General features: G+C 42.7%; 2 protein-coding genes across 2 annotated transcripts; both read left to right on the top strand.

Annotated features, from left to right (window-relative positions):
- Positions 1-716: 716 nt before the first annotated feature.
- On the top strand, positions 717-1,173 carry LOC139169090 (calmodulin, striated muscle-like). The gene has a single exon (XM_070754897.1). It carries the CDS (start codon positions 727-729, stop codon positions 1,171-1,173), a length of 447 nt encoding a protein of 148 aa, XP_070610998.1. The 5' UTR covers positions 717-726.
- Positions 1,174-24,501: 23,328 nt separating this feature from the next.
- LOC139169089 (calmodulin-like) lies at positions 24,502-26,425 on the top strand. The gene is made up of 2 exons (XM_070754896.1): positions 24,502-24,915; positions 26,139-26,425. The coding sequence occupies exons 1-2, from the start codon at positions 24,541-24,543 to the stop codon at positions 26,205-26,207; spliced, it is 444 nt and encodes a 147-aa protein (XP_070610997.1). The 5' UTR covers positions 24,502-24,540; the 3' UTR covers positions 26,208-26,425.
- Positions 26,426-27,065: the final 640 nt, after the last annotated feature.

The following is a 27,065-nucleotide window of genomic DNA, read 5'->3' as shown; positions in this document are numbered from 1 at the left end:
GAGATGATTGATGGATGGATGAATGGATGGATAGATAGGTAGGTAGGTAGGTAGATAGATAGATAGATAGATAGATAGATAGATAGATAGATAGATGATAGCATTTAGACTTATATACCACTTCATAGTGCTCTGACAGCCCTCTCTAAGCAGTTTACAGAACCAACATATATTTGCCGCCAACAATCCGGGTCCTCATTTGACCCACCTGGGAAGGATGGAAGGCTGAGTCAACCTTGAGCCGGGGGTGAGATTTGAACTGCTGAATTACAGCTCTTGAGAGAGAAAGAGAGATAGAGATTACATGAAAAATAGGGAGTATAGAAGAAACATCATTCTTTCTTGTGTGTAAGTTTCATTGTGTTCAATAAATAATTGTTGAAGAAAAAAAATGTGGTGCATTGCTTTCTGGGCGACCCTCGTACATTGAGGGTTACTGGTGCACCCAATTCTGTTTGGAAGTGCTGAAGTGGCAGTCACTGAAAACTTAAGCACGGAGCACCTTCTCCTCGCTTCTGGAGGCCTCCCTTCCCTACGTGATGTTTTCTCAAACCAACTGAGGCACCTCGGAGCCTGGAGGCTGAGGAGTGACCTTTCCGGTTCGTTCACCACGTCTCCATTCTTCACAAGATTTTCCTGTTTCTTCAAAGGAGTTTGCGTTGCGTTTGTTATTGTTTGAGAGAGAACGATTGACCGACGTGAGTTTGGGAATCCGAGAGAAGCAAGATGGCCAACCGACTCTCGGAGGACGACCTGAGGGAACTCAAAGAGGCCTTCACGCTCTTCGACCAAGATGGCGACGGGCTGATCACCTCCAGGGAAGTGGTGACCGCCATGAGATCCCTCGGGAGGAATCCCACACAGTCCGAGGTACGGAGCATCGTCGGCGAGATCGAGGCCTACAAGGGCAAGGTCGATTTCCCCAGGTTCCTCGCCGTCATGGCCAGGAGGACGAGGAATTCCGACACCGAGGAGGAGATCCGAGAGGCTTTCCGCGTGTTCGACAGGAACGGAGACGGCTACGTCAACGCCGCAGAGCTGCGGCACGTCCTGACCACTGTCGGGGAGAAGCTGACGGACAAAGAGGCGAAGCTGTTGATCAAGGAGATGGACAGAAGAGGGGACGGAAAGGTCGACTATGAAGAATTTGCACGAATAATGGTGGAGAAGTAGCATAAAGGTACATGGGCTTTTTTATTTATTTATTAGATTAGATTTGTATGCCGCCCCTCTCCGCAGACTCGGGGCGGCTCACAACAGTGATAAAAAACAATATATATTGACAAATCTAATAATTTAAAATTTAAAATAGCAATTGTACATTTAAAAAATCTAAAAACAAGGAACCCCAATATAAAAAACATACATACAGTCATATCATGCACTAAAACTACATAGGCAGGGGGAGATGTCTCAGTTCCCCCACGCTTGATGACAGAGGTGGGTTTTAAGGAGTTTACGAAAGGCAAGGAGGGTAGGGGCAGTTCTAATCTCTGGAGGGAGCTGATTCCAGGGGGTCGGGGCCACCACAGAGAAGGCTCTTCCCATGGGCCCCGCCAGACGACATTGTTTAGTTGACGGGACACGGAGAAGGCCAACTCTGTGGGACCTGACCGGTCGCTGGGATTCATGCAGCAGATGTTGGGAATGGCCAGATGTTGGGAATGGCCAATCCTTCAGTAGTGGGTTGCTACCGGTACGACTGAGGATGGCACACCAGTAGCAAAAGTTGCGCTGCGCACACAACTTCTGTTCTCCCGCGTGTGCGAATGTGCACTCCAGTATGTTTTTCACTTCTGTTCATGCGCAGGAAGTAAAATCTTGTGAGAGAACGAACACGCACATGCGTGAGATTTTGCCAATTTTTTGCTTCTGCGCATGGTGAAATCGCCAAAATTCTACGTGCAAGATTTTGCTTCTGTGCATGCGCAGAAGCCAAAACACGTTGGGATGCATGCAGGAGAAACAAAGGTGCATGCGCAGCGCACCGTTAGTGGCGCTATTGGGAATCCACCCCTGGCCACCTTATGTCCAATAATTAGAGAAGTCCAAAATATAAGGGGATTGTGATCCCCTTATATAGAGCGCTGGTGAGACCCCATTTGGAATACTGTGTCCAGTTCTGGAGACCTCACCTACATAAAGATATTGACAAAATTGAATGGGTCCAAAGACGGGCTACAAGAATGGTGGAAGGTCTTAAGCATAAAACGTATCAGGAAAGACTTCATGAACTCCATCTGTATAGTCTGGAGGACAGAAGGAAAAGTGGGGGACAGGATCGAAACATTTAAATATGTTCAAGGGTTAAATAAGGTTCAGGAGGGAAGTGTTTTTAATAGGAAAGTGAACACAAGAACAAGGGGACACAATCTGAAGTTAGTTGGGGGAAAGATGAAAAGCAACCTGAGAAAATATTATTTGACTGAAAGAGTAGTAGATCCATGGAACAAACTTCCAGCAGACGTGGTTTGTAAATCCACAGGAACTGAATGTAAACATGCCTGGGATAAACATATATCCATCCTAAGATAAAATACAGGAAATAGTGTAATGTTGCATTTCTAACCATTGTGCCACCCACAACTCTTGTAATGTATCAACCTAATTTATGCAGAATTATTCTTAAAACATTATTGAATTCATCGGCTGCCTATCTCACCATGGGACTACTCTAGAATTATAAAGATTTGAAACTCTTTTAAGTTTTGAAACTTTGAAGATTCAACCATTTATGTACAAAGTCAGTTGGTGTGACTAAGTAGCTAGATACTTCTCTATACTACAAAATACATAATAACGGAGTTGGGAGGGTCTTTGGAGGTCTTCTAGTCCAACCCCCCTATTCAAGCAGGAGACAAATGGCTGTCCAGTTTTTTTTTCTTAAATACCTCCAGTGATGGAACATCTACAACTTCTTGAGGCAGGTTGTTCCACAGATTAATTGTGCTTGCTATCAGGAAATTTCTCCTTAGTTCTAGATTGGATCTATCTTTAATAATCTTCTATCCATTGTCCTTCCTTCCTTCCTTCCTTCCTTCCTTCCTTCCTTTCCTCCCTCCCTCCTTCCATCCCTCCCTCCCTCCTTGCTCCTTCCTTCCTTCCTTCTTTCTTTCTTTCTTCCCACCCTCCCTCCCTTTCCTCCCTCCTTCCTTCCATCCCTCCCTCCTTGCTCCTTCCTTCCTTCCTTCCTTCGGTCCTTCTTTCTTTCTTTCTTTCTTTCTTTCTTTCTCTTTCTTTCTTTCCTCCCTCCCTCCTTTCCTTCCTTTCTTCTTTCGTTCCTTCCGAGTAATAGAATAATAGGACTGGAAGGGACCTTAGGGGTCTTCTAGTCTGACCCCATGCTCAAGCAGGAGACCCAACACCATTCAGGACTAATTGCTGTCCAATCTCTTCTTTAAAAACTGGAGTGGTAGGGCACCCATTTCCATAACTATCTAATCAGTAAAACTCAAAATCAAAGTTTCATTTTTTTCCCCACCCCAAGCACAAAGTCCAGAAACGGTTTCCAAGTAGAAGCAAAAGTAATTGTGTGGGGTTTTTTTTTCTTTTATCAAAGCAGATGATTGTTTTTCTATTGAGTTTTTAACTATTGTTGTGTTGTGAGTTTGTGAGATGTCCGTGGCTATATAAATATGCTGAATGAATAAATGCAAATCGTTCACCAAAGATAATTTGAACTTGAAATGTTCCAAATTTGAAACATGGAACTCTTCCCTAGTCAAAATAATGCCAGGATTCTTCCACTAAAATTGGAAAGTTCCAATACATATCAACCTCAACATGATTCATATTCAAAATGTTTTGCACACCTGGGAGTGCAATTCAACACTTGATTGTAAACCAAAGGCAATCCACAGTGGAGGAATAGTAGGGCAATTTCAAGTATTCACACAGTAGGCAGGAATACAGTGGCACCTCTACTTAAGAACTTTTCTAGATAAGAACTGGGTGTTCCAGATTTTTTTGCCTCTACTTAAGAACCATTTTCTACTTAAGAACCCGAGCCCGAGAAAAATTCCCAGGAAATTTGAGCAGCACGAAGACCCGGCCAGTTTCCTACCATTCCCCCTGGGTTCCTCTCTCTGGCGCAGTGTATGGGAGGCAGCCTCGCGCCGGGTGTATGGGAGGCACATGCTCCTCCTCGCCACCTCAGACTCCCTCTTTTTCTTTTTTAAGCCTTAAAGTTTTGAATTTTTTTTATTCCCCTCCCCTCCCCTTCTTCCTTCGGCAGCGACTGTCCTCCTCCTCTTCTTCCTCCTCCTCCTCCCACCCAAATTCCGAGCTTTTATTTCTTTCCTAATGGGTTTCCACGCATTCTTTGCTTTTACATTAATTCCTATGGGAAAAATTGCTTCTACTTACAAACTTTTCTACTTAAGAACCTGGTCACGGAACGAATTAAGTTCTTAAGTGGAGGTGCCACTGTATAATCAGTTCATCAAGCTCATAAGGCAAGAAGAATAATAATATATGTCAAAGAAAAATCAGGATACTATAATGAAGAAATTCTAGCAACTGCTGGGTTTCAGGAACCAATTTTAGATCCCCCCCCCCGAATTTTGGCAACTTTAAGATGTCTGGACTTAAATTCCAACAGCATGCTGGGAACTGGTTGTTTTGTTGCAGACGATTCATTACCCAAGTATGTGACATCATCAATTCTAGAAGGGAAGTGGGTGTCAAGATGGCGCAGAGGTTGGTGATAAATTAATGGCTTGCTACACTATCTGTAGAAGGCCTGATGTTTACGGGAACCCTGATAAGACGGAGTGGCTGTGGGTTTTGCCTCCCAAAGACAATTCCATCTGTCCGTCCATTGCCCTAAAGGGGAGTCATTGACCCCCTCAGAGAGGGTCCACAACTTGGGCATCCTCCTTGATCCACAGCTCACATTAGAGAAACATCTTTCGGCTGTGGCGAGGGGGGCGTTTGCCCAGATTCGCTTGGTGCACCAGTTGCGACCCTATTTGGACCGGGAGTCACTGCTCACGGTCACTCATGCCCTCATCACCTCGAGGCTCGACTACTGTAACACTCTCTACATGGGGCTACCTTTGAAAGGTGTTCGTAAACTCCAGATCGTGCAGAATGCAGCTGCGAGAGCAATCATGGGCTTCCCTAGGTATGCTCATGTTACACCAACACTCCGCAGTCTGCATTGGTTGCCAATCAGTTTCCGGTCACAATTCAAAGTGTTGGTTATGATCTATAAATCCCTTCATGGCATCGGACCAGATTATCTCAGGGACCGCCTTCTGCTGCACGAATCCCAGCGACCAGTTAGGTCCCACAGAGTGGGCTTTCTCCGGGTCCCATCAACTAAACAATGTCGTTTGGTGGGACCCAGGGGAAGAGCCTTCTCTGTGGCAGCCCTGGCCCTCTGGAACCAACTCCCCCCAGAGATTAGAATTGCCCCCACCCTCCTCGCCTTTCGTAAGCTCCTTAAAAGTCACCTCTGCCGTCAGGCATGGGGGCACTGAGATACTCTTTCCCCCTAGGCCTTTACAATTTATGCATGGCATGTTTGTTTGTAGGTATGATTGGTTTTAAAATAAGGGTTTTTTAGTTGTTGTAGTATTGGATTTACATGCTGTGTTTATTATTGTTGTTAGCCGCCCCGAGTCTACAGAGAAATCCAATAAATAAATAAATAATAAAATAAAACTTGGGGGGGGTGTTTCATGAGGGAGCAGATGCAGCCATGAAGCATTCTTTCGAGGGGTTCAAGGTCATCCCATGCCCACCCACCTGGACGGAAGCGGGAGGAGGACTGGCCACGTTGGCACAATCTGAGTGGTCAACGTGACAAGCTTGTGGTTGGGGGGACAAGAGAGGTGAACTTTCAACTGGATGTGAAACTCAGATTCAGATTTCTCAGTGTGGGTAGGAGGATGGCTCTGGCAATAAATTGGACCTTCAAGGAATACTTTGACTTGGACTCTGTTTTATTTATTTATTTATTTAGAGGAGGGGATATATGAAAGAAAGAGAATATATATGATAAGTGAGAGAAGGGAAAGACAATTGGACAGGGGACGAAAGGCACACCAGTGCACTTATGTACGCCCCTTACTGACCTCTTAGGAACCTGGAGAGGTCAATCATGGAGAATCTAAGGGAGAAATGTTGGGGGTTAGGGGTTGACACAATTGAGTCCGGTAATGAGTTCCACGCTTCGATAACTCGATTGTTGAAATCATATTTTTTACAGTCAAGTTTGGAGCGGTTCGTATTAAGTTTGAATCTGTTGCGTGCTCTTGTGTTGTTGCGGTTGTTTAGCTTGGATGCTACCTGGAACAATGGGTTTGTTGAGAAGAGGTATTTTTCAACCCTGGGCAATTTTAAGATGCTGTGGAGTTTGACTTCCGGAATTCCCCAGACAGCATAACTACTTAATGAAGCAAATTAATTCCTACACCATCCCTGCCAGTTGGCAATCCAGCTTCTGCCTACAAGGAAGAGAGCCATTATCTTTAAAAACACATTCCTTCCCCATTCTCTAATCGCTCATTCATCAGGAATTATGGTGGTTTCAACGCCTCAGCACAATTTACACCTATCACTCACTTCAGAATCTCTATTTCCATATTGTTGTGATGCTTCAGTTGAGTATTAATTACAAACTCCTGGCCAGGAGTAATCATTACAAGAGATAACCTTCCTGGAGGAGCAAACACCCCCCCCCCTGCAACAAAGAGTATCTTCTACATACCAAGAAAAGATATCATTGGAAGGTACCAAAGATCGAGATTGTTAGAGAAGTAAAAGGAAAGAATGCGAAGTAGGTTTATTTGACCGAGGTTAAAATAGATACATTGCTATCACTAGTGAGCCTTAATGGATTTTACTGACGGCAGGATTGAAATGACCAGGCTGTAAAGATTTATTAATATATATAAAAAGGGGACGGGGTAGAGGAAGCATATGTTATGTTTTAAGAGACGTTGAGAAGTTATAACATTGGTTGATACTTGTGAAGAAGGGAGAAGTCATTTTGTTACGTTCTTCTGTTCTTTGACTTTATCGTAGTAGTCTTTCCAAATTTGATAAATATAAAAATAAATATAATATGTTTCTTATATTTTTCTTTCTTTTCCACTTTTTTCCACTAATTGTTTTTTTTTTAATTTTCATAGTTCTCGACTTACAGCCATTCTTTTAGTGAGCGTTTGAAGTTACAACAGGGCCGAGGGGGGGGGAAAGGTGACTTATGGCTTTTTTGATGTTTACAACCATCCCCGTGGTCACATGATGCAAATCTAGACACTTCTCAATCAACTCGTACTAACGACAATTGCAGTGTCCCGGGATCACACGATCCTTTTTGCTAACTTATGACAGGCAAAGTCAATGGGGAAGCCAGATTCCAGGTTACTAACTTAACAACTGTAGTGGTTCTGTGGTGGGTTACTATTGGTTCAGACCGGTTAGCACAAGCCGAGGAGAAAATTTGGTCCCATTCGCCGAATCGGTAGTGATGGCCGCCTTGCCATGCCCCCAAACCAGTTTCCTCAGCAGCCACTACTTGAAAGCGGCTACCCACAAATCCATGGGGATCCATGGGGATCTTGAGTAGAAAGAGAAGGCAAGACCCTCCCTTTCCCTTGACCCTCAACAAATGGGACCCAAGGGAACCCTGCCTGCCTCCACCAACATAGAAGCAGCACTTGGACATCTGTTTCAATCACCACCTATGATGCACTTGGCATCCATGAATCTGTCTAATCCTGCCTGGAAGCTCTCCAGGCTGACAGCTGTCACGACCTCTTCTGGAAGGGAATCCCATCAACCAAGGACCCTCTGGGGGAAGAAATATTTCCCTTTATTTGTCCTCCCTTTCTTACCTCTGAGCTTTAGGGAGGGCCCCCTCGTCCTAGTATTATGTGATGGAGGAAATAATTTTTCTCTATCCGCCTTTTCTATCCCGTGCAGGATTTTATACACTTCGATCAAGTCACCCCTCAAACAACGTCTTTCAAGGCTGAAGAGACCAAGGCGTTGCAACCTGGTTTCATAAGGGAGGGGCTCCATTTCCTTGATCATCCTTGTTGCCCTTTTTTGCACATTTTCCAGTTCCATTCTCTACTTCTTGAGAACCAGAACTGTACACAGGACTCCAAGTGTGGTCTCACCATCGATTTGTACAGAGGCAAACACTTACTGACTTATTTTCGATTTCGAAAATTCAAGGCTTGTTATGCAATGAAAATTAAGATCCCTGACCTTCCACCCATGTTTGAGGTTGCCATGGATTGTGGGATGCTTCCTACCTCACCAACCAACCCAACAACAATCCATCTTCTTCCACCTTGTGGCAAGGTAGCATTCCATCAGGTTCCTCAGTCCCAAAATTGGGCCTGAAACCACAAGTAGGGTGGAGACTGGACTCGTAGTTCCCTCATTCTCCTAATAACAGACGCTAGGCTTTCCTGTCTTGCCACAGAGAAGCTCAGAGAGTGCTTCTCTTGAGGAGAGACACAACGCAACACAACGTTGGGTGCAACGCAACCGCCAAGATGCCCCATGAGTTCACCGAAGCCGAGATTGGGATCTTGAAGGAGGCCTTTTCCCACTTTGATATAGACGGCGATGGAGTCATCACCAAGAAGGAGTTGGGCACCATCATGCGATCCTTCGAGCACGTTCTCCTCCACCTCCAGGCGGGTTTCACCGATGAGATGGTGGAGGACATGTTGAAGGAGGCTGACCTGGATGAAGACGGGAAGGTGACCTTTGAGGAGTTTGTGAAGATGTTTGCCAAGAAGGAGGCGTCGTGAAGGAGATCTTCCCTACCACCACCAGACCTTCGCTTCTTGGTACAGTGAAGCCCATGGCTGAAGATGATGGGATGGATGTGGAGGGTTTTTTAAAATACTGTATATTGGGGTTTTAGAATATAAATTTAGATTTTTATATGTTTTAGCATTTAACTTTCTAGAGTGTTTTAATATTAGATTTCTTATATGTTTTGTATTTACTTGCTGTGAGCTGCCCTGGATCTCAGGAGAAGGGTGGCATAGAAATAGATAGATAGATAGATAGACAGACAGACAGACAGACAGACAGACAGACAGACAGACAGACAATAAATTAGATTAGATAGATAGAAAGAAAGATAGATAAATGATAGATAGATAGATAGATAGATAGATAGATAGATAGATAGATAGACAGACAGACAGACAGACAGACAGACAATAAATTAGATTAGATAGATAGAAAGAAAGATAGATAAATGATAGATAGATAAATGATAGATAGATAGATAGATAGACAGACAGACAGACAGACAATAAATTAGATTAGATAGATAGAAAGAAAGATAGATAAATGATAGATAGATAAATGATAGATAGATAGACAGACAGACAGACAGACAGACAATAAATTAGATTAGATAGATAGAAAGAAAGAAAGATAGATAAATGATAGATAGATAAATGATAGATAGATAGATAGATAGAAGATAAAGAGATAGAGATTGATAGATAGAGATGAGAGATTAGATAGGTAGAGATAATAGATAGATAGATAAATAGATAGACAGACAGATTATAAATTAGATATATATATATATATATATATAGATAGATAGATAGATAGATAGATAGATAGATAGATAGATAGAAGATAGAGAGAGAGGGAGAGAGAGAGAAGACAATGGAGCTGGGACAACCAGCAAGGATGTTTCCAGGGTGTATTGTGGTTTGGGGTAAACCTGCATTCCTTGCTTCTCTCTTTCTCCTTTCTCTTTCCCTCTTTCTCTCTCGACTATTTCTTCTGCGATACAGACACACTGGAAGTGCTGAATATATTAAAAAATAGAATGGAATGGAATGGAATAGGATCGGATAAGATAGGAATAAGAATGGAATGCCATCGGACAGGATAGAATAGAATTACAATTGAATAGAAATAAGGAAAAGGATAGAATTAGAATAGAAATAAAGAATAGAATAGAAATAAAGAATCGAATAGAACTAAGGTATAGAATAGGATAGGATAGAATTAGAATAGAAATAAGGAATAGAATAGAAATAAGGAATAGAACAGAATGGAGTGGAATGCCCTACTCATGGGCAACCGTTTCTCCTAGCCATGGGCGCATACTCAAAGGGGTTATTGATAGCCCTCATGACCCCCACCATGGCAGAGGCGTTCCCCAAGGTGCCACAGAGACTTCCCTCCACGCACGGTTACACAATGTCCTGGTTTCAGACAACGGGCCCCAATTCACAGCCTTACAATTTGATTTTTGTGGATATTTCTGCTTCCATGCATGCGCAGAAGCAAAAAAATCAGTGAAAATCACCAAAATCTCGCTCACGTGAGCATCTTCACACAAGATTTCACTTGCTGCGCATGCGCAGAAGCCAAATCTCACACGGGTGCGCATCAAGGATGCGCAGCTGCATGTGCCTCCTGAAAATCGCTGCTGGAATGTAGCACCTTACCATTCCGGTAGCAGGCCATCAGTGTGCGTAACTATGTCACAGGTTGGGTTAGCCCAGGGGTAGGCCAAGTTGGCTCTTCTATGACACGTGGACTTCAACTCCCAGAATTCCTGAGCTAGCATGATTGGCTCAGGAATTCTGGGAGGGGAAGTCCACAAGTCATAGAAAAGCCAGCTTGGCCTACCCTGATAAGTGGACTTCAACTCCCAGAATTCCTGAGCTTGCATGGTTGGCTCAGGAATTCTGGGAGTGGAAGTCCACAAGTCATAGAAGAGCCAGCTTGGCCTAGCCCTGGGTTAGTCCAACTAAGAGGGGAGGGGTGTTACCTTAATTATTATTAATCATAATAATAATTTATTAGATTTGTTAATTTGTTTTGTCAAGTACGTATTGGTGGTATATAAAGATATAACAATATCTGTTGTGGTTAGCTCTGGCCCTGCTCCTGCCCCAAGGACTGTGGATGTGGGGGAGACCTCCACATGTTGCAGGCCTGTTTTGCCCCTGGTGGAATCTGCTGATGAAGGCTCCTCTGACCAAGAAGACATGAGTGACAGGGAGGAGGAGAGTGGGGCAGACAGCTCGGAAGGAGATCAATTATCTAGCTCCTCCTTGGATTCAGAACAAGAGTTAATGATACAGCCACGCATGCGGAGACCGATGCATAGGCAGCAACAACTGAGAGATTATTATCAAAGAAAAGGAGGCCACCTGTGGTTGGGTGGGGCTGTAGTAATTAGTGAGGCTGCTATAAAGAGCAGCCTGTGGGTTTGGCCATTGTGGAGGATTATCTGATCGTTGTGTTTCGTGACTGCTTTACTGACTTTGACCTTTTGTGTGCTGATTTTTCCCCGCTTTGAAACTAAACCAGAGCAAAGTGTGTTTCACTTTGTGAAAGAAGAAGGACTGTGAATTGCCTCACAGCTGCAAGCTAAGTATCTCAGAACTGATAAGGGACTGGTACAAATTACCAGTTTGGTTGGAGACCAGTGCTCTTGGCTATACCAAAAGAGGGCTTGGTTTAAGTGAATTTTCATTATAAAGAACATTGTTTTGAATTTTCAAACGTGTGTGTGTCTGAAATTTGTACCTGTGAATTTTCGGGAGGAGTCTACCAGAGAGCCCAACAGAACAATATCTATATACATGATACTAATAAGAGAGAAACATTAGGACAGGGGATGGAAGGCACGCTGGTGCACTTATGCATGCCCCTTACTGACCTCTTAGGAATCAGGAGAGATCAACAGTGGATAGTCTACGAGTAAAATTTTGGGGTTAGGGAATGATACAACAGAGTCAGGTAGTGAGTTCCAGGCATCAACTACTTGGTTACTAACATCGTATTTCCTGCAGTCGAGTATGGAGTGGCTTACTTTGAGTTTGTATATGTTGTGTGTGCTCGTGCGTTGTTGTGGTTGAAGCTGAAGTATTCGTTGATAGGAAGGACGTTGTAGCAGATGACTTTATGAGCTATGCTTAGGTCGTGTTTAAGACAATGTAGTTCTACGTTTTCTAAACCTAGGATTGTATTTAAGGATTGGTTTGGTGAAAGTTTTGGATGCTCTGGTTAGCAGTGTGAGATTACCAGAGCAGAAGCTACGTAGGATTAGATTAACCATGCTTGAAGCCTTTTTGCCGATGTTGTTGCAATGGACTTTGACAATTAGGTCATTTGATATGAGTATTCCAAGATCTTTTAAGGAGTGAGGGTTGTCTGTAAGGTCTTGTTTTATCCAGCTTGTATTTGTTGTTTTGATTCTTTTTGCCAATCTGCAGGACAGAGCATTTCTTGGTTGAGATTTGGAGTATGTGGCACCAGGGTTAGGGCAGTATCCTGGTGCCACACACATCCAAGCTTGTTACGAAATGAAAATTGAGATACCTGACCTCCCACCCATGTTTGTGGTTGCCATGGATTGTGGGACACCTCCTATCTCATCATCCAACCCAACAATAATCCATTGTGGCAAGGTTGCATTCCATTGGGTTCCTTAGTCCCAAAACTGGGCCTGAAACCAGAATCAGGGCGGAGACTGGATTTGTGGTCCTCTCGTTTCCTAATAAAAGACACTAGAGCTTGTCCAGAGTGTGCTTCTCTTGAGGAGAGACACACAACACAACGTTGGGTGCAACGCGACCGGCAAGATGTCCCATAAGTTCACTGGAAACGAGTATGGGATCCTCAAGGAGGCCTTCTCCCACTTTGACATGGACGGCGACGGAGTAATCACCAAGGAGGAGTTGGGCACCCTCTTGCGATCCTTCAAGAACAACCCTCTCTACTCTCAGGGGAGCTTCACCAATGAGAAGGTGGAGGACATGTTGAAGAAGGCCGACCTGGATAAAGACGGGAAGGTCACCTTTGAGGAGTTTGTGAAGATATTGCTCAAGGAGTTGTCATTGTGAATGAGATTTCACCATCACCACCAGATCTTCTCTTCTTGGTACAGTGAGGAGAACAGGGGAGCTGGGGCAACCAGCGAGGATGTTTCTAGGGTGTATTGGGGTTTGGGGTAAACCTGGTTTCCTTGCTTCTCTCTTTCTCTGTCCTCTTTCCCTCTTGACGATGTCTTCTGAGTTCCAGGCACACTGGGAATAGAACCCTAGAACCTAGAAGATTGACGGCAGCAAAAGACCTCATGGTCCATCTAGTCTGCCCTTATACTATTTCCTGTATTTTCTCTTAGGGTGGATCTATGTTTATCCCAGGCATGTTTAAATTCAGTTACTGTGGATTTACCCACCACGTCTGCTGAAAGTTTGTTCCAAGGATCTACTACTCTTTCGGTCACATAATATATTCTTACATTGCTTCTGATCTTTCCCCCCAACTAACCTCAGATTGTGCCCCCTTATCCTTGTGTTCACTTTCCTATTAACAACACTTCCCTCCTGAACCTTATTGAACCCTTTAAATGTTTCGATCATGTCCCCCCTTTCCCTTCTGTCCTCCAGACTATACAGATGGAGTTCATGAAGTCTTTCCTGATAAGTTTTATGCTTAAGACCTTCCACCATTCTTGTAGCCCGTCTTTGGACCCGTTCAATTTTATCAATATCTTTTTGCAGGTGAGGTCTCCAGAACTGAACACAGTATTATTCCAAATGGGGTCTCACCAGCGCTCTATATAGTGCGATCACAATCTCCCTCTTCCTGCTTGTTATACCTCTAGCTATGCAGCTAAGCATTCTCCTTGCCTTCCCTACCGCCTGACCGCACTGTTCACCCGTTTGGAGACTGTTGGAAATCACGACCTCTAAATCCTTCTGGAAGGTCAATATACTAATAATTCTCCATGTGCAAAAGCAAAAAGTTGGTGAAAATTACTGAAATCTTGCATACTCGAGCATCCTCACATGAGATTTGGCTCTGGGCACATGCGCAAAAGCCAAATTCCACGCAGGAAATTGCACAGCTGCGCAGATTTTGCTGATGTGACCATTGGAAATTCAGCAATGGTTTTGAGTGTGAAAAAGGAGTCAGGTCATTTTTTCCCAGTGCGGTCGTAACTTGGAATGGTCACTAAACGAATCGTTGTAAGCCGAGAACGACCTCCAGGAGCAAATCCAGACGTTTCTCTGTGCAAACTTCACTTTATTTGATTCAGTCCATTTGATCAGTTGTGCAAAAATGCAAAGAAGCCACGTTTAACATTTCATGGTGGCATGAGAGTTGACATAAGTGGACAAACTAGGTTAGGATCATCCACAGAGATAGGATTGGGGTTATATTACATTTCTCTTTTTCTGGATGTGGGGAGAATGTTTGGAGTATTTTCTGAAGGGTTTTCACAATCCAGGAACGGGAAGTAACATTGGCATTTTAATGTATCGTATTTTTCAGAGTAAAATAGAATAGAATAGAATAGAATTTTATTGGCCAAGTGTGATTGGACACACAAGGAATTTGTCTTGGTGCAGATTTATTTATTTATTTATTTATTATTTAGATTTGTATGCCGCCCCTCTCCGAAGACTCGGAGTGTACATAAAAGAAAAAGATACATTTGTCAAGAATCATGTGTTACAACACTTAATGATTGTCATAGGGGTCAAATAAGCAATGAAGAAACAATCAATATTAATAAAAAATCTTAGGATACGAGCAACAATTTACAGTCATACAGTCCTAAGTGGGAGGAAATGGGTGAAAGGAATGATGAGAAAAACTAGTAGAATAGAAGTGCAGATTTAGTAGAAAGTCTGACAGTATTGAGAGAATTATTTGTTTAGCAGAGTGATGGCATTCGGGGAAAAACTGTTCTTGTGTCTAGTGGTCTTGGTGTGCAGGGCTCTGTAGCGACGTTTTGAGTTTGTGGGTAGGAGTTGAAACAGTTAAGATGCACCTTAGTTTTTTGGGGGGGAATCGGCTTACCAGGTATTCATCTGGCTAGTGTCCTTAGTCTGGTCAGCTTCAGCACATTATTTTATCCCCTGGTTAGGGTTTTTTAAAAAACTATTAAGTCGGAGACACGGCAAGGTAATTAACTGCGGTTTATTGAAGTTGGACATGGAAACAACTAGTACAAGCAATACACAGAACTGAGGAGCCTGAGCTACATGACAGCTCATTTATACTCCAGCCCATAATAACATAACCAATGAACACACTACAAAGTTCCCGTCAAGATTTATCTCTACCCAGTGACAGGAACGCCCAATGGCAGTTCCTTTACAAGTCACTGGGCAGAGACATAACAAACTTTGTTAACAAGTTAACAAACATAACTTTATTCGGAGAGAGTAACAATGAAAGAGCTTGCAAGCTGGTAAGAGTTGGGAACATCATCAGCACCTGGAAAGAAACATTCGGAGCAAGTAGAGCAATGGAAAAAACCCTGCAAAGACTTAGAAAACATTCTTTGCAGAGAGTAACAATGAAAGAGCTTGCAAGGGAGTAAAGACTGGGAACATTGTTAGCACCTGCTTAGGGTTGGAAAGAAACTTATTCGGAGCAAGTAGAGCAATGGAAAAAACCCTGCAAAGACTTAGAAAACATTCTTTGCAGAGAGTAACAATGAAAGAGCTTGCAAGGGAGTAAAGACTGGGAACATTGTTAGCACCTGCTTAGGGTTGGAAAGAAACTTATTCGGAGCAAGTAGAGCAATGGAAAAAACCCTGCAAAGACTTAGAAAACATTCTTTGCAGAGAGTAACAATGAAAGAGCTTGCAAGGGAGTAAAGACTGGGAACATTGTTAGCACCTGCTTAGGGTTGGAAAGAAACTTATTCGGAGCAAGTAGAGCAATGGAAAAAACCCTGCAAAGACTTAGAAAACATTCTTTGCAGAGAGTAACAATGAAAGAGCTTGCAAGGGAGTAAAGACTGGGAACATTGTTAGCACCTGCTTAGGGTTGGAAAGAAACTTATTCGGAGCAAGTTAGAGCAATGAAAAAACCCTGCAAAGACTTAGGGCTTGGAAAACATTCTTCGCAGAGAGAAACTATGAAAGAGCCTGCAAGGTAAGAGCTGGGAAGATCGTTAGCAGCTAATTAGGGCTGGAAAAAAGCTACATTCAGAGTATAAGACACACCCTAATTATCAGCCTCTTTTAGGGAGAAAAAAGGTGCCTCTTATACTCCGAAAAATATGGTATGGTGTCTTTAATACTCCTGTAAACTGCCTTGAGCCGGCATGTGCGAATAGGCAGCAATATAAATTTTATAAGTAAATACAGTAAATAAACTGAAAACAGTCCACTAGCAGAGAAATACCCCAGTCCAGGATACCTGAATTGAGGGAATATTGTATGGGCGTTCCCGGCTGTTTTCATCTTTCCTCTAGCAAAGGAGGGGCTTTCAAGGTGTGCGACGTGAGTCACCCACTTCACAAAGATGAAGCAAACAAACTCCTTTGTGAGCAGTTGCAGAGACCTGGTTACTTGTGGTTGATGCATGAAAACATAGTCAAACAAGTTGGGGCTTAACAGAACGCACACTCCAACAATCAGTTCTATTGCACTCTCTCTCTCCTTCCCTCCCTCCCTCTCTCTCTTTTTCTCTCTCTTTCTGTCTCTGTGTGTCTTTCTCTCTGTGTCTTTCTCTGTCTGTTTCTCTCTCTGTGTGTCTTTCTCTCTTTCTTTCTCTCTCTCTTTATCTGTCTCTCTGTCTCTCTCTCTTTCTGTGTCTTTGTGTCTTTCTCTCTTTCTCCCTGTCTCTCTCTCTCTCTTTCTCTCTCTTTCTGTGTCTGTTTCTCTCTGTGTCTCTTTATCTCTTTGTCTCTCTCTCTCTCTCTTTCTGTCTCTGTATCTCTGTCTCTTTCTTTGTCTCTGTTTCTGTCTTTCTGTGTGTGTGTGTGTGTGTGTGTGTCTCTCTCTCTCTAACTCTCTCTCTCTCTCTCTGTCTCTTTCTCTCATTCTCTGTCTCTCTCTCTGTTTCTCTGTCTCTCTCCCTCTCTATTTTATTTTTATGTGTATTTATTTTATTTTGTCAAGTACATATTGGTAGTATACATGGATATAACACTGTTTATAACCGAGATGAGTACTAATAAAAGGGAAACATTAGGACGGGGACGGAAGGCACTCTGGTGCACTTATGCGCGCCCCTTACTGACCTGTTAGGAATCGGGAGAGGTCAACAGTAGACAGTCTAAGGATCCCCCTAGGCCTTTACAATTTTATGCATGGTATGTCTGTATGTATGATTGGTTTTTATATAATGGGTTTTTAACTGTTTTTAGTATTGGATTATTGTCATATGCTGTTTTGTTACTGTTGTTAGCCGCTCCGAGTCTGTGGACAGGGGCGGCATACAAATCCAATAAATAAATAAATAAATAAATAAATAGATAGATAGATAGATAGATAGATAGATAGATAGATAGATATAGATATAGATATAGATATAGATATAGATATAGATGGATGGATGGATGGATGGATGGATGGATGGATGGATGGATGGATGGATGGATGGATAGATAGATAGATAGATAGATAAAATAAGTTTTGGGGATCTCTCTCTGTCTCTTTATCTCTGTCTCTGTTTCTCTCTCTGTTTCTCTCTCTCTTTATCTCTCTCCCTTTATCTCTGTTTCTCTCTCTGTTTCTCTCTCTCTCTATCTCTCTCTCTCTTTCTCTCTGTTTCTCTCTCTCTTTCTCTCTCTGTTTCTCTCTCTCTCTCTTTCTCTGTTTCTCTCTCTGTTTCTCTCTTTCTCTCTGTTTCTCTCTCTCTTTATCTCTCTCTCTCTCTTTCTCTCTGTTTCTCTTTATCTCTCTCTCTCTGTTTCTCTCTCTCTCTTTCTCTCTCTTTCTCTTTATCTCTCTCTCTGTTTCTCTCTGTCTGTCTGTCTGTCTCTCTCTGTCTCCCTCTCTCTCTTTCTCTGGTACGTTGAGTGAAAGACACAAGCAACTTTGGATGGCATCAGTCCAAGAAAACCATCTCAGGTGCCAACCACCTCCTATTGAAATCTAATTCTTGGCTCACACAGGGTGTGCTCACGGAGCCACACAGGGTAGGGTTTACTCCAGGTGCTCCACAGTCCTCCCTGCATCTTTGTTGGGAACCTGAAAGACGAGCTCAGAACACGTGCCTGGAAGACCCCGGAGTAAATCCTATTTGTGTGACCTGAGAATTTGTATCGTTGCTCGGTTGTGGGACAGCGTCAGGATCATAGCAGAGTTGGAAGGGACCTTAGAGATCCTCTAGTCCAAGCCCCTGCTCAAGGAGGAGACCTGATGTCATTTCGGAGAAACGGTTGCCCAATCTCCTCTGTGAAACCTCCAGTGTTGGAGCATTGGCAACTTCTGGTGGCAAGTTGTTCCACTGGTTAATTGTTCTCACGGTTAGGAAGCTTCTCCAAGTTACTTCTCTCCTTGATTAGTTTCCATCTATTGCTTCTCGGTGGCGCAGTGGTTAGAGTGCAGTACTGCAAGCTACTTCTGCTGATCACCGGCTGCCAGCAGTTTGGCAGTTCGAATCTCAGCAGGCTCAAGGTTGACTCAGCCTTCCATCCTTCCAAGGTGGGTCAAATGAGGACCCAGATTTTTGGGGGCAAGCATGAATCCCAGCGACCGGTTAGGTCCCACACAGTGGACCTTCTCCAGGTCCCATCAACAAAACAATGTTGTTTGGCGGGGCCCAGGGGAAAAGCCTTCTTTGTGGCGGCCCCGGCCCTCTGGAACCAACTCCCCCCAGAGATTAGAATTGCCCCCACCCTCCTTGCCTTTCGTAAGCTCCTTAAAACCCACCTCTGCTGCCAGGCATGGGGGGAATTGAGATCCTCTTTCCCCCTAGGCCTTTACAATTTATGCAAGGTATGTTTGTTTGTAGGGATGTTTGGTTTTTACAATAAGGGTTTTTAGTTGTTTTAGTATTGGATTTATATGATTTTTTTTTGATTCCCAGTGAAGGGCTGTACATTTTTTTACTACCACACCATGGGCGTGGCTTATTTTGTGGGTGTGGTCTGCCGACTATGGGACCAGATGGGAGTGGCTTGACGATCATGTGATCAGAGTGGCTTAAAGGTCATGTGACTGGCTTAAAGGTGGCCAACTTGACATCACTCCCCCCCCCTCCTTCTGACTTGTAGCGTTTGAGTTTGGTGTGATTGTGTAGCATTGATTGTTTTTAGTAATAATGGGTTTTGACTGGTTTTTCTTAATGTTAGATTTGTATTTATTGTATTGTTATTGCTGTTGTGAGCCGCCCCAAGTCCTCGGAGAAGGGCGGCATACAAAACTAATAAATTATTATTATTAATTATTATCACTCACGTCAAGGGTTTGGGTTGGGCCTCTCCTTGCCTCAAAGAGATGCAATTTCCCTCTCTATTTACTATTACTGAACATCCAAAATATGCTATTTAATTCTCTCTCTCTCTATATATATATATATATGTATATATAACACACCCAGAGCTCAGAAGGGGAAAAAGGAAAAAGAAAATCCAAATTTTTGTACCGGTTCTGCGTACCTGACTGTACCCATAAGAGCCCATCACATTTGACTGCCTCTTCTTTGGGGTAGCATTCAAATATTGGAACACTGCTATCATATGACCTAAGTGCTAAAGCCCACTGCAACAACATCGCCAAAAAAGCTTCTAGAGTTGTTAACCTGATCCTACGCAGCTTCTGCTCAGGCAATCTCACACTACTCACAAGAGCCTACAAAACTTTTGCCAGAACCATCCTAGACTACTGCTCATCTGTCTGGAACCCATACCACATCTCAGACATCAACACCCTTGAAAATGTCCAAAGATATTTCACCAGAAGAGCCCTTCACTCCTCCACTCGAAACAGAATAAACGTAAACAGACTAACAATCCTGGGCCTAGAAAGCCTAGAACTACGGCGCCTAAAACACGATTTGAGTATTGCCCACAAGATCATATGCTGCAACGTCCTACCAGTCAATGACTACTTCAGCTTCAACTGCAACAACACAAGAGCATGAAACAGATTCAAACTTAATATGAACCGCTCCAAACTTGACTGTAAAAAATATGATTTCAGCAATCGAGTTATCGAAGCGTGGAACTCATTACCTGACTCAATAGTGTCAACCCCTAACCCCCAACATTTCTCCCTCAGACTCTCCACGATTGACCTCTCCAGGTTCCTAAGAGGTCAGTAAGGGGCGTACATAAGTGCACTGGTGTGCCTTTCGTCCTCTGTCCAATTGTCTTTCCTTTCTCTCACTTATCATATATATTTTCTTTCTTTCATATATCCTCTCCTCTAAGTTTACTTTTACCCTTATATATATTACTACATGTCTATTTTTCTTCCTATGTATTTGTGTATTGGACAAATGAATAAATAAATAAATACAGAAAATAGTATAAGGGCAGACAAGATGGACCACGAGGTCTTTTTCTGCCCTCAGACTTCTATGTTTCTATGTTTCTATATCACCCCTACTTCTCTTTCAGTCGAATAGACACTTACTGAATAGTTACTAACTGCACAACTGCAGCAATTCGGTTAACAACAGTGGCAGGAATGGTTGCAAAATGAGGCTGTAAGACCCATTCAATCACTTAACCAGAGAAATTTGGGGTCGTAACTTCAGGGCCAGCTGTGTTTTTCCAAAATATAAAAGCTTGCTGGGAGTTTCCCCGTCCGTTCCATGTTACAGCTTGTTCTCTCTGTTCCTCCGCAGCGTTGCCGAGGGCCTGGTTGGGAGCAAGCCATGGCTTGTCGCTTCAAGGGACTTTGCGCCGCCAAAGATCAACTCTGCCTCCACCTGCGCCTTTGCCCTCAAAGCCAGAAATTCTTCCTCGGGTTCAAAAACTGGATCTGTCAGCTGAGAACCGGAGGAGACCTTTGGTCTGCAGGGCTTGGTAGCAAAAGAGCTCTGCGAAGAAACTTCGGCGACCGTCCTTATTCAGCTTTGCTCGGGGAGGGTCTCCCCCAAGCTCCCGGTGGGAAATAAACGCGTGCTTTTTGCTCTTGCACGGAACTACAAAAATGTTTTGATTTTTTTTCAAATTAAAAAACAGCTGAACAGGTGGGGCTAGAATAGAATAGAATATTTATATAGAATAGAATAGAATAGAACGGAATATGGAATAGAGAAGAGAGAATAGAGAATAGAATAGGTATATAGTATAGAATATAATAGAATTCTTTATTGAGAATAGAATAGAATAGAATAGATGGAATAGAATAGAAAATATGGAATAGAATATAATTAAAATAGGATAGAAAATATGGAATAGAATAGAATAGAATAGAATATTTATATAGAATAGAATAGAATTCTTTATTGAGATTAGAATAGAATAGATGGAATAGAATAGAATAGAAAATATAGAATAGAATAGAAAAGAAAATATAGAATAGAATAGAAAAGAAAATATGGAATGGATTAGAATAGAATATTTATATAGAATAGAATAGAATTCTTTATTGAGAAGAGAAGAGAATAGAATAGATTGGACGCACAAAGAAGTTGTCATTGGTGCAGATGCTCTCAGTGTACATAAAAGAAAAGAGACATTTGTCAAGGATCATGAAGAACAACACTTAATAATGGTCACAGGGTTCAAATAAGCAACGAGGAAAGAATTGTATAATACAAGAATCAGCAGGATGGTTGACAATCGGGTTGAATGTTTATTGTATAAATATACATACATAGAAACATTTATAAGCAATTGAGTAATTACAAATGTAAATAGGTACATATGAAAACTCTGGTGCAAATGTATGTTTGACTGTTTGTTTATATGTTTTTCTTTTTCTCTTCTCTTTTCTTTCTTTCTTCCTTCCTTCCTTTCTTTCTTTCCTTTTCTTTCTTTTTTCTTTTTTCTTTTTTCATTGCTACTCCCTCCAAAGAAGGTTTTTTTTTCCAGCCCTAAGACTTTGCAGGCTTCCCCCCTCCACATTACATATATATTTAATGAAGATTATTTTCTTTTTAAAAAAAGAAAGAAGGAAATTTAAAATAATTAAAATAAAGAGAGAGAGGGTGGCACACTTCTTTTCCTACAAGCATTCCTGGCTCATCAACTAGTTTGGCTCAACCAAAGGACAATCCTAAATTAAAGAGTGTAATTGCACTCAGCAGGCATTCAAGCATGGGATTGACTGACACAGATTGAAGATAATTCACGATCTAAGTATTGCCCACAAGATCATATGCTGCAACGTTCTACCTGTCAATGACTATTTCAGCTTCAATCGCAACAACACAAGAGCACGCAACAGATTCAAACTTAATATTAACTGCTCCAAACTTGACTGTAAAAAATATGACTTCAGCAACCGAGTTGTCGAAGCATGGAACTCATTACCCGACTCAGTAGTGTCAACCCCTAACCCCCAACATTTTTCCCTTAGACTATCCACGATTGACCTCTCCAGGTTCCTTAGAGGCCAGTAAAGGGCGTGCATGTGCACCAGTGTGCCTTTCGTCCCCTGTCCAATTGCCTCTCCTTATCTCATTTATCTTTTCTTCCTTTCAAATATGTTCACCTATACTTTTATATCTTTTCTTCTATTCTTTTCTTTGCTTATATTATTACATATCTTTCTCTTCAATGTGTATTATGTATTGGACAAAATAAATAAATAAAATAAATAAATAAATTCCTGCCGAAGAGCCTTTAGTGAAGGGTTCTTCCCTCTTGCCATCATTAGCATTCCCAAACCATTCCCACATCCGAGAGCCTTCATCTTCTCTGCAATCATCATTTGGATTGATTTTATTTATCTGGTTCTGCCTTTATTATATTTATGAACGACCCAAAGTAGCAAACCTATCTAATGTTCCTCTTTTTCCCCACAGCCCTGTAAGGTGGGCTGGGATTTATTTATTTATTATTTATTAATTGGAATTGTATGTCGCCCCTCTCCGAGGACTTGGGGCAGCTCACAACCTAGCAAACAATCTACAGCGTGCAAATCTAAAGATCCAATTAATTTTACTAGAAAAAGTGTAAAACTCTACTAACATTTAAAAACATTCACTTCCCATTCACACCGCAAAACATACTACATTTGTTGACCAGGGGGCTAAGGTCTAATTTTTTATTTATTTATTTTGTCTAATACACAATAATACACAACGAAGGTTATAGAGGATATAGTAGAGAAGAAATACAAGATATAGGAGAGACTATAGGACAGGGGACGGAGGGCACTCTACTGCGCTTATGTACGCCCCTTACTGACCTCTTAGGAATCTGGAGAGGTCAACCGTGGACAGTCTAAGGGTAAAATGTTGGGGGTTAGGGGATGATACTACAGAGTCCGGTAATGAGTTCCACACTTCGACAACCCAATTACTAAAGTCATATTTTTTACAGTCAAGTTTGGAGCGGTTAATATTAAGCTTGAATCTGTTGTGTGCTCTTGTATTGTTGTGGTTGAAGCTGAAGTAGTCTTTGACAGGCAGGACATTGCAGCATATGATCTGGTGGGCAATACTTAGATCATGTTTAAGGCGTCATAGTTCTAAGCTTTCAAGACCTAGGATTGTAAATCTAATGACCCCAAGATAGGTCTTTAAGCTTTTATGGAAGGCGAGGAGGGTGGGGGCAATACGAATCTTCAGGGGGAGCTGATTCCAGATGGCCGGGGCCCCCACAGAGAAGGCTTTTCCCCTAGACCCCGCCAAATGACATTGTCTAGTTCAGTGATTTTCAACCTTTTTTGAGCCGCAGCACCTTTTTTACATTTACAAAATCCTAGGGCACACCACCAACCAAAATTACACAAAATGACACTCTAACGCAGTACATATTATACATATAGTTAATTTGTATGGCAGAATACAAATCAAATAAATCTAATCTAATATAGTTTCTAAATGTATTGATGTGAAACCTGGGCCTGTTTCAATGAACACAAAAGGGATATTCTGGCAGCAATGATAGTTTGGGGACCTATGTTTAATTTCCCCACGGCACACCCGACCATGTCTCATGGCACACTAGTGTGCTGCGACACACTGGTTGAAAAACACTGGTCTAGTTGATGGGACCTGGAGAAGGCCAACTCTGTGGGACCTAACCGGTCACTGGGACTCAAGGCGGTCCCAGAGGTATTCTGGCCCGATGCCATGAAAGGCTTTATAGGTCATAACCAACACTTTGAATTGAGTCCAGAAACCAATGGGCAACCAATGCAGACCACGGAGTGTTGGAGAAATATGCACAAGCCCATGACTGCATTTTGCACAATTTGTAGTTTCCGAACGCTTTTCAAAGGTAGCCCCATGTAGAGAGAGGAGATGAGAGAGAAGGACTAAAAAGAAAGAAATCTCATGTTCTCCAGACCAGTTGGAATCTTCTCGCGGAAAACCAGTGGCAGCCCCGGCCCCATAAAGATGTGGGATAAAATCCAGGAATCTGTTCCTCTCCTTCGGGCCCGACCCAAACCAGATTAGCAGGTTCTTCATGTGAAGAAGGGTGTGGACCCTTCGGCAGAAGATTTCCACCGTTGACTTTGCTCCAATTGGAATCGAGGGTGTTGTCTTCTTCTTTGCAAGATGCCAAAAACATGAAGCATTTTGGAGACCAGCCAGTAGAAACAATTCTACTTTTGGTCCCGCGTGAAGGTGGAAGCATCGCTTCAAACGTCCGCGGAAGACAATCGGCGAGTTGGTGGGAGAGAAGGCGACGCCATGGCCTCTCTGACGGAAGAAGACATCGCCAAGTTCAAAGAAGCTTTCATGCTCTTCGACCGGAATGGAGACGGGACCATCACTACCAGGGAATTGGGGACCGTCTTGAGATCGTTGGGACAAAATCCCACTGAAGCTGAGTTGCGGGAGATTGTCCACAAGTTGGAGACCCACAAGAATGGCACCATTGACTTCCCGGGGTTTTTGAACCTGATGGAGAAGGAAATCAAGAACCGGGATTGTCACGAGATCCGCAAAGCCTTCCAGGTGTTCGACAGAGATGGGAATGGTTACATCAGCGCCGCCGAGCTGAGGCACATCATGACCAACCTTGGCGAGAAGTTGTCCCACGAGGAAGTCGAGGAGATGTTGAAGGTCTCTGACAGTCTCAAAATGGGTGAATGGTGCGGTCAGGCGGTAGAGAAGCGACTAGAATGCTTGGCTGCATAGCTAGAGGTACAGGCAGCGTTCCAAAAATAATGCATTTTTTAAAGCAATTTATTGAACAGATTTGCACAAACATTTAAATTCTTCAAAGTACTGTCCTTGGGCCTCTACACATTTTTTCCAGCGACACTGCCATGACCAGTACGTGCCCTGGAAAACGCCTTCGGGGACCTCTCGTAAGGTCTTCGTCACGGCTGATTGGATCTCTTCTATGGATGAAAAATGGGTTCCTTTCAGGGCTGGGAACAAAAAGAAGTCTGCTGGGGCGACATCAGGACTATAGGGGGAGTGGGACAATGTTGGCACCTGGTGTTTGGCCAGGAACTCATGGATTCGTAGTGCGTTGTGGCAAGGCGCGTTTTTCGTCCATAGAAGAGATCCAATCAGCCGTGACGAAGACCTTGCGAGAGGTCCCCGAAGACACCTTATAGGGCGCGTACTGGTCACAGCAGAGTTGCTGGCAAAAATGTGTAGAGTCCCAAGGACAGTGAAGAATTTTAAGTGTTTGTGCAAATCTGTTCAATAAATTACTTTAAAAAAATAATTGCATTACTTTGGAACACACCCTTTATAACAAGCAGTAAGAGGGAGATTGTGATACCTCTTTATAGAGTGCTGGTGAGGCCCCATTTGGAATAATACTGTGTTCAGTTCTGGAGACCTCACCTACAAAAAAGGTATTAATAAAAATGAACGGGTCCAAAGACAGGCTACAAGAATGGTGGAAGGTCTCAAGCATAAAACTGATCAGGAAAGACTTCATGAACTCAATCTTTAGAGTCTGGAGGACAGAAGGAAAAGGGGGGGACATGATTGAAACATTTAAATATGTTTAAAGGGTTAAATAAGGTTCAGGAGGGAAGTGTTTTTGATAGGAAAGTGAACACCAGGCAAGGGGGCACAATCTGAGGTTAGCTGGGGGAAAGATCAAAAGCAACGTGAGAAAATATTGTTTTACTGAAAGAGTAGTAGATGCTTGGAACAAACTTCCAGCAGAAGTGGTTGGTAAATCCACAGTAACTTAATTTAAACATGCCTGGGATAAACATAGATCTGTCCTAAGATAAATTACAGGAAATAGTAGAAGGGCAGACTAGATGGACCAGGAAGTCTTTTCTGCCGTCAATCTTCTATGTTTCTATGTTTCTAAGGTGGCGGACTTGGATGGAGATGGGCAGATCAATTATGACGAATTCCTGAGGGTGATGACCAGCAAGTGAAGAGGTCTACCAAACGGTGGAGATTTTGGCCTCCAAGATCAAGCTGATTTTGCGACTTTTTGAGCCACGTACCCGCCTCCATAACTTGGTGAGGACAACGAGGACAATCAGTTTTGGTGGGATGTGTGATCAATGGAGGAAAAACTTTCATCAGACTTGGGGGATGCCAACCTAACTTCAGCTGTGGTTCTTTGTGGATTTTCTTGAGCTTCCCAGAAATGTGTGGCATCATTTGGGTTTGACCTTCTTGACTTTTAAACGTCTCAAAATCAGAGTGTCTTCAAACTTGGCAACTTCCAAGACTTGTGGACTTCAACTCCCAGCAAAGCTGGCTGGAGAATTCTGTGAGCTGAAGTCCACAAGTCTTAAAGTGTCCAGGTTTGGGGACCACCCTGCTCAAAATGATCCCAGAGTCTTCTAGAGAAGCTAATCTGGAGGTACAGGATGTTTTCTGCAGAAATTTGTCCCCAGTCGGCTTCGACATAAGTAATTTAACTCTAGCAAAAGTCAAATAAATTTCTAATTGCTTTTATCCTGACGAGTTCATTGTCTTCCCTTATTACCATGTTGCTTTTGGGACAGGATATATCTACTAAACAAATAATTCCCTCAACACTGTCAGACTTTCTACTAAATCTGCACTTCTATTTCTACTAGTTTTTCTCCATCATTCCTATCACCCATTTCCTCCATTTAGGACTGTATGACTGTAACTTGTTGCTTATATCCTAAGATTTTTATTAATATTGCTTCTTCATTGCTTATTTGACCCCTGTGACAATCGTTAAGTGTTGTACCACATGATTCTTGACAAATGTATATTTTATTTTATGTACGCTGAGAGCATCTGCACCAAGA

The sequence above is a fragment of the Erythrolamprus reginae genome, chromosome 6, assembly GCF_031021105.1.
Source record: "Erythrolamprus reginae isolate rEryReg1 chromosome 6, rEryReg1.hap1, whole genome shotgun sequence".
NCBI classification, from domain to species: Eukaryota; Metazoa; Chordata; class Lepidosauria; order Squamata; family Dipsadidae; genus Erythrolamprus; species Erythrolamprus reginae.
Note: the sequence above shows the minus strand (reverse complement) of the source record. Positions and strands in the feature narration are given on the sequence as shown.